The sequence below is a fragment of the Vicia villosa genome, linkage group LG2 (assembly GCF_029867415.1).
Source record: "Vicia villosa cultivar HV-30 ecotype Madison, WI linkage group LG2, Vvil1.0, whole genome shotgun sequence".
NCBI lineage: Eukaryota > Viridiplantae > Streptophyta > Magnoliopsida > Fabales > Fabaceae > Vicia > Vicia villosa.
In genome coordinates, this window is record NC_081181.1 from 62,159,336 (window position 1) to 62,167,019 (window position 7,684).

Here is a 7,684-nt window from a genome sequence, read left to right on the forward strand (position 1 = left end):
CACCATTTATTTTCAATATGTAAACGGTAAAACGTATAAACGATGATTAACATGGAGAATGATGCTGCAGTTCCCATTTCCTTGTCAAACTACATACAGGCCCCCAACCATAGTAAAGGAAGCAATACCTACTTTTTCTAATCTTTCTCTTAAGCTTAAAGTACAATATCTCCGTCTCTCTCCATTTGTTGTTGGAAGATGTTTTGTTAAGTATTCTTCTGATCTAACTTCACTTGCTCCATATGTATTCTTTATAGAGGATTTTCCCATGCTATCAAAATTACTTTTATATGGGAGTAACAGCTCTGAAATTATTTACTTCACACCCATAGTACCAAAAAAGTGATTACTTGGAGGTTCCATAGGCAACATCTACATGTAGGGTAGTTACTGAGTGTGTAGTGAAGTTAAACATATCTATCCAATTGTATGTTTACTATGTTAGAAGTTAAAACCTAACATTGCAATCCTTAAAGAGAACAAAGTAGATAGAGAAGCTAGTCATGCCGTTCGGTTTGGTCTCAGCTTGGAACAAGCGCCGAAGAAGCAAATCTCAAGATCATACCGATCCATGTATTTTCTCAATTTTTCTTTTTTCTCATGTTTTAAATTCAAAGCATGTTTTTAGTGTTATATCATTGCACAGAATATATAACATTTACACACATTATCCAGGGGTTTACAAACCTGCGCAACTTTGGCAACTTGATGATAAAACACCGCGTCCTACGAAGAGGTTACATGGATCATCTGTTTACACACTCAAGGAAATGGAAGAGGCAACATGTTCATTCAGTGAAGAAAATCTGCTTGGAAAAGGAGGATTTGGCAAAGTCTACCGAGGCACTTTGCGGTCAGGAGAGGTAATGTGTTCTGCACGTAAGTTTATATAGAATAGCCCACAAGAATTCATCATGATTTTCAAGGTTTTGTTAGCTTCGAAACAGAAGATTTTCAAGATTTACAAAAATGGTTCAAAATGTGCTATCTTGATGAAAATACATACTGATACAATATGTCTGCCTTTGAAGGTTGTAGCAATCAAGAAAATGGAGCTTCCAGCAATAAAAGAAGCAGAGGGGGAACGAGAATTCCGAGTCGAAGTTGATATTTTGAGCAGACTGAGCCACCCAAATCTTGTTTCCTTGATAGGATACTGTGCTGATGGAAAGCACAGATTCTTAGTATATGAATATATGCTTAATGGGAACCTGCAAGATCATTTGAATGGTTTGTTACTTTGTTAGTTTTACCCAAGAACTCCACACAACTATCGAAATTTCTTACATCAAGCTTCTATTACTCTAAAATTTCAGGAATTGGAGAAAGAAACATTGATTGGCCTCAAAGACTACAGGTGGCACTAGGAGCTGCAAAAGGGCTTGCTTATCTCCATTCAAGTGCTGATGTTGGAATTCCTATTGTTCACAGAGATTTCAAATCGACAAACATTCTCTTAGATGCCAACTATGAAGCTAAGGTATAAATAAAATTGCAATATTGGCTTTATTACAATATTTCTAACAATAATATGTAAGAACTATAATTATGTCTTTATGTAGATATCTGATTTTGGGCTCGCCAAGTTAATGCCAGAAGGACAGGAGACACATGTGACTGCCAGAGTGCTTGGTACCTTTGGTTACTTTGATCCTGAGTATACATCGGTACGTATCTATGTCTATATCCACCCACCCTCCCCAAGAATAAGAAAAACCTTCACTTCCTTACAATGTTCAATATTTAGACAGTTTCTTCTACCTTTTTCATGTTATTCAGTCATAAAGATAAGAAAAGAGATTTCAAATATCCAGTATATATAAATTTCTTATGCTATAATTTTCACAAGCATATGGTGTAATCAGCTTCATATTTTCAAACACCAGAGATCCACAACTGCCGCAACAGAGAATAGCATTACATGCACAATATACCTAACTAATATTTTAATGTTATGCATATTGTACTTAGTGAGTTAAATCATTTATTGATCAACAGCAATGCAACACCAACTAGTAACCTGTTGTGAATGGCTAAGCCACCCTAAAATTAATTAATATCGCAAATCATGTTAGTAACCCAACGTCAACTCATCCAGTAAAAGTTGGCTTAACTTTCAAAATCTGATATGCATTAAAAGTCTGAAACTGAAATTTTATCCAATTCCAATTAAGTCTTTCAGTTTCCTTTTATTTACTGGTGTATGTATGACCTGAAAGGAACATGACTATCAAAATGGATAAATAGACAAACGTCCCACCAAATGTTGTTGCTAAAACTTACTTTATTTATCTATAACCCAAATCAAATGTTAATATGTCAAGATTCTATCCGGTAATCTTTAACTTTTTGTTTTCTTATATATCTGGAATCTGTTTACTGCTACATTTGTATTTTCACCAATTTATTTCATTTGACAACAGACAGGGAAACTCACTCTCCAAAGTGATGTTTATGCTTTTGGTGTTGTTCTTCTGGAGCTTTTGACTGGACGCCGAGCTGTAGACCTAAACCAAGGTCCTAACGATCAAAATCTTGTACTACAGGTAGGAAGTGAACACACACTCATTAGGGATTCTAAAATAATAAAGACCATGTATGACCTTGAAATTTGCAATTTGGTTTTTCTTCATTTCATAAATTTATACAAAAATAACTTGACATTACTGGTAATTGGTAATTTTCTGGTGTATCTTTCATAGTCCATTCTTGTTCTTGAGGGTAGAAAATTCACAAGTTCCGCAATTTAAGCCTTGCAGCAGCAATACTTTAATATATTTTACATTTATATGCAGGTGAGGCACATATTGAATGACCGCAAGAAGCTCCGTAAGGTGATAGATCCGGAGATGGCTAGAAATTCTTACACCATTCAGTCTATAGTCATGTTTGCCAATCTGGCATCAAGATGTGTACGAACTGAAAGTAATGAGCGGCCTTCAATGGCAGATTGTGTAAAAGAGATCCAAATGATTATCTATACAAATTCAAAAGGCTTGGGAATGGTTATGCATAGTTTGAGACTGATCTAATGACACCAAAGATTTAGACACCAAAATTATGGTGATTTCTTGTTGAAAATAAACAGAGTGAACTATGTTTGGTACTTTTCCATATATATACACCAGACTAATTAATATTAGTATTTTGCACAATTATGTACAAAGATAACAAACTTGATGATCTTACAAGATGAAGAACTAAGTCCATTGTGGGCAAATCTTAAATGAGCCTTTTCTTTATTAATCTTCAACCATATTATCACCCTTATCCTACTTCTACCCCCATCACCGACTACATGAAAGGAGTACCGAAGAGACAGTGACAAGAGTCAACCACCCTTGTCCTACTTCTTTCGGCCATGTATGGTTCAGTTCAAACGATCAAATGTGCCATGTTCAAACTTTAGGACCAATATATAAACCTTTGATGCATAGACAAACCACTGTTTTGATTGAATTGAAGAAATCCAGACCCAATTTTATATATATTTCCCATGCATCTCTAATGTTAGTAGGTTCTTCAAGAAAATACGATGTACCTAACCTGGTAATTAGTGACAAAGGACCAGCTTTACAATCTTTTCATCAGTTATCTGTCAAAGCCAGGAAGTAAATAAGGAACTTAGAAAATATTCTTTTGTCATTTACCTGCAAAACAACAGGTCTCTTCCCTACTGGTAAGCGAGTATATAAGGATGCTTGAAACCAATCTTCATCCTCCAGTCAAACTAAAACCACTGCAACCATCCTTGGTAACATTACTGAAACAAAATCAAAACAAACAAAAAAACCCACAAATATAATATAAAATTGATCATTGGAAACATTGAGTATTAGATCATGTGCAAGCTTGACATAAATGTGGCCTTTTATCAACAATATGATGGGAAAATTACATCAAAATATAAGCAGTCTTGAACACATACATGTTGTCTTTTACTCATCAGACCATGACACATCTGTTTCTGAAGGCATACTTATGAGAGGAAGTTTCTTGCACATCAAGTGCTTGCGTCTCTGCAACATCAGCAGAACTAATATACTATCTGTCGTTACAATTTTGTAATCAGCTTTTGTATACATGTTAAATGGAGCTTCATCAATCATTCGGCAATGCAAGTAAACTTCTCCCAATGAACTCATCTGAGAAATCAATTCCTCACTTGCCTGTAGAAGGTGCCATCCAATGCCCCTCCTGAAGGGAATTAATAACCAGAAACACACTCTTAGAAAGTTAGAATCCAATTACATTCAGGTGCAAGAAACAGATACTCAGCATTTTATTCTTTTGGTTAATCAAAAAACGTAACAAGTGTTTGAAAATGTGACCTACTGGAATTTTGGGATGCGAATATATCTTGATTAGCTAAATCTTAAACTTGGATCAAAGTTACTATTATAGGTTTTTCCATAGCATACATTGACTCGTGGAAAGTAGATCATAAGAAAGGGTAAACAAGAGCATAGCATTATGTAAATTTAGAATCATACTCAAAACAACATTATAAATTTACAATTGCTATCACAGATATTATAGCAAATTGGTAGTGAGAAGTTGTCTTCATACTCTTTCTTTCTGTGATGAAAGTTGAGGCAAGGTGAATTACAAAAAGTATTGAATGCTGACTAGACTGTCTTAAAAACTCATCCAAGAAATATCCTACCTTAAATAACTAACAATAAAATCAAACTAGTTTTTAAATGCTCACCTGCATATAGTAGTTCTAGACTTCACATTTACATACAATCAGGTGTGTTTGGATAAACAACTTAATTTAGCACTTATTGAATAAGTGCAGCTGATGTATAAGTTATTTATAATATCAAAGAGAAAATGTGGTTAAACAGTTTTCATATAAGTTGTAAATTGTTTTCATAAACTATTGGTAAAAGCTTAATGAAATAAGCTGAAATCAATTAATGGAAAATGTAATAAACTACTTTTATAAGATCTCACAAACACACTCACAAATGCTTAAGCTAGTAGATAAGTTATTCATCACCCAAACCAGACCAAACGAGGCCTTAATCTTTGAAAAATGGAAACTAAACTTTCAGCCACTGAATATACATTTAGCCAATCAAATTAGTCCCAGAATATGTATTCTGTTGGTCAAATTAGTGTCATGGTTCATGGTCCTACTCCCTAGAGCTAATTTTACCACGGACATGCAAACTTAAGGAAACTCAGATGCCATTTCTATTATTTTTATCATCATCTTCTTAATCTATGTTTCACCAATCAAATTAGAATGAATATGCGAATTGATCCTCGAAACTATGAGTATCAGTCAACGAAGTCCAAAAAGTTGCAAATTGGGAAATACATTGATTAAATTGTAACAAGTCATTCAAAATGGTCCCTCTCTTAACTTATATTCTTAGATGACTATGACATTGCAAATGAATATGTGGCCTTCCACCTTGATTCCACACTAAAGTTCGAATCCTAAGGCGATAACCCAAAAGTTGACATAAAACACATGAATTTAACTTGTTTCCACGATACTATTATGCAATCCATATGGAAGGTTACATGTTCATTTGGGGTGCCATTCCGGGGGAAGGCTACATGTTCATTTAGAGAATGAACTACTTTGTCTGACCAACTACAGAATTAGTTTAATCAATGCTAGCAATTTCAAGCACCAATTTGCCTATTCACTCTTCAAATTAACTGTAAAATATACTTTTGCACTACGAAGCACAGACACTAATACGCTAACACTAGTAATAGTTTAAACAAACGTAATCAAAATCGGACAACCGACACAGACACATATTTTCAAAGGTGTTAGTGTCACAGAGCTCTTGCATAATAAAAAAACAAATCGACCCTAGAGTGTGCATTTTTTTTACCTTCTGAGAGATTTTTCCACAGCCATGTTACAAATGTAAGGAGAATCCCTGGGAGGAGTAGGCGAAGGAACAGTAGTATTAGCCCCATTTTTATCAAAAGAAATCTCCACAGTCCCAGCCAACTGCATTTCCTCATCTTCCCCATCAACAACCCCTCTATAAAACCCAACCAACGTCGCCATATGCGGCATCGAACTCCTCCGTTCAACCAAATACTGTTTCACCAAAAACCTCAACACATTGATATACCCTTTCGGAAACATCATCGATTCAGCAAACGAATCCGCGAGTAAACACACAATGGGATCCACTTCGTTGTCTCTCATGACTCGAACCCAGACCGTGCCGGATTCGAGTTGATGAGAGTAGAGGAATGAGGAGAGGAATTGGAGTTTGTCGAGTTCTTCGTTTGTGAGGAATTTACCGGGTTGAATGATGGGTTCGGCTAGGGTTTGGGATTGGGAATGGGAAGAAGAGGAGAGTTTGAAGTGTGGATTAGGGGTTGGGATTAGGGTTTTTCGATGAGGAAGAGATGAGAATGTGAAACGACGAGTCGTTTTGGTTGTGGTGAGGATGTTGAAGCGGTTTTGAGGGTCTAAGGAGAAGGAAAGTGAAAGAGTTGTAGCCATGGTTATTGAGAGGAAGGAAATTGTTAGAGGTAGTGCAAGAAAAGAAGAATTAGTTAATAACTACACTTAACTGAGTTTGGAAGTAGTGTGATGTGGATCTAATGGCCCCACCCGCTTAAATACGATATAAAATATATTTAGATTTATATTTAAATTTAAAATGAGTTAATTATTTGTTAAATAAATAATATTTGTTAAATAAATAATAAGAGAAAAAGATATGCACTGACAGTGTAAAATATTTTTACACAGTCAACCAATCACAAATATGTATTCAATTAAAATATAATTTTAATTAAAAAAATAATATGATATGGCAAGTGTAAGGATTTTGATTGGTTGTATGTGTAAAGTTAGTTTACACTGTCAGTGCACTACCTTTATACTCAAATAATAATCTTATAAATTCAATTGTATAAAATATGTATTGGATTGATACTGAGTCGTGAGATGGAAAATTAGTTGTTTACATTGATGTTGAGTATTATAAGGATAAATTTTTTATATTTTAGATAATTGGATAAAATTTTAATTTGAGGGCATTGTATTTGATAAATTTAAAAATAGTTGATTAACATGTAAAGATCGATATTTTTTTTGTTTGTAGAAAGATTTCATTTACATGTCTTTAACAAGATAATCAATTAAACATATAATAAAATTAAACATCTTAATAAAAAAAGGAACTTGGGAATAGTTAAAATAAACATCTCAATAAAAAAGGAACTTGGGAATATGAGCAGTCCTCTGCTAGGGTTTGAGGAAAAGAACCTATTGGAAGAAGAAAAAGAATATTTGAAAGTGAGAAGCACGAAAAATTGAAGAGGTAAAGTTGAATCATGAATGTGCGATTCTTGGAGGTCTGAAAATTGAAGAAAAGAAATTCGGAGAGTATGAATGCCAAGAATTCATACTCTCATAAATGGAAGAAAAAAGAATCGCCAAGCCATGGAAACGTGGTGTGATTGTAAAAAAGTCGGGGAGAAGGATAAGATATAAGGCTCTGGAGAATAGGATATAGCAAATGTGGGAGATGTGTTGCACTCTGAACATAGTTGACCTTGGACAACATTATTACTTGGTCATTTTCACTAGTGAAGATGATCAACGTGTAGCGTTAATGGATAGGCCATGGCTCATATGTGATCAATATTTATTAGTATGGGAATGGAGCGCCAATTTCTATCCATCTAG

General features: G+C 34.5%; 2 protein-coding genes across 6 annotated transcripts; one reads left to right on the plus strand and one right to left on the minus strand.

The window, feature by feature from the left end:
- The first annotated feature begins 435 nt into the window (after window positions 1–435).
- On the plus strand, window positions 436–3,118 carry LOC131650937 (probable serine/threonine-protein kinase PBL28). Its single transcript, XM_058920635.1, has 7 exons — window positions 436–573; window positions 676–863; window positions 1,032–1,230; window positions 1,317–1,480; window positions 1,563–1,667; window positions 2,424–2,546; window positions 2,796–3,118. Exons 1-7 carry the CDS (start codon window positions 504–506, stop codon window positions 3,030–3,032), a joined length of 1,086 nt encoding a protein of 361 aa, XP_058776618.1. The 5' UTR covers window positions 436–503; the 3' UTR covers window positions 3,033–3,118.
- On the minus strand, window positions 909–6,537 carry LOC131650938 (GCN5-related N-acetyltransferase 5, chloroplastic). Of its 5 annotated transcripts, none has more exons than XR_009298333.1 (5): window positions 5,862–6,537; window positions 3,929–4,197; window positions 3,651–3,739; window positions 1,288–3,546; window positions 909–1,211 (listed from the first exon to the last, which is right to left on the minus strand). XR_009298333.1 is itself a non-coding variant. In XM_058920636.1 (2 exons), the coding sequence occupies exons 1-2, from the start codon at window positions 6,488–6,490 to the stop codon at window positions 3,939–3,941; spliced, it is 888 nt and encodes a 295-aa protein (XP_058776619.1). In that variant the 5' UTR covers window positions 6,491–6,537; the 3' UTR covers window positions 3,808–3,938. The 5 variants fall into 5 exon arrangements, 1 of the variants encoding a protein (XP_058776619.1); XR_009298330.1 differs by having other exon boundaries at window positions 3,651–3,763; XR_009298332.1 differs by lacking the exon at window positions 1,288–3,546.
- Between the last annotated feature and the right edge of the window lie 1,147 nt (window positions 6,538–7,684).

Bases quoted from the DNA above. Each gene is read 5' to 3' on its own strand.
- LOC131650937 (XM_058920635.1), top strand. From the start codon at position 504: ATGCCGTTCGGTTTGGTCTCAGCTTGGAACAAGCGCCGAAGAAGCAAA. The intron at 1,231-1,316 runs GTTTGTTACTTT...CTAAAATTTCAG, and splicing joins CCTGCAAGATCATTTGAATG to GAATTGGAGAAAGAAACATT. The intron at 1,668-2,423 runs GTACGTATCTAT...ATTTGACAACAG, and splicing joins TTGATCCTGAGTATACATCG to ACAGGGAAACTCACTCTCCA.
- LOC131650938 (XM_058920636.1), bottom strand. From the start codon at position 6,490: ATGGCTACAACTCTTTCACTTTCCTTCTCCTTAGACCCTCAAAACCGC. The intron at 4,198-5,861 runs GTAAAAAAAATG...AATTCCCTTCAG, and splicing joins GTGGAAAAATCTCTCAGAAG to GAGGGGCATTGGATGGCACC.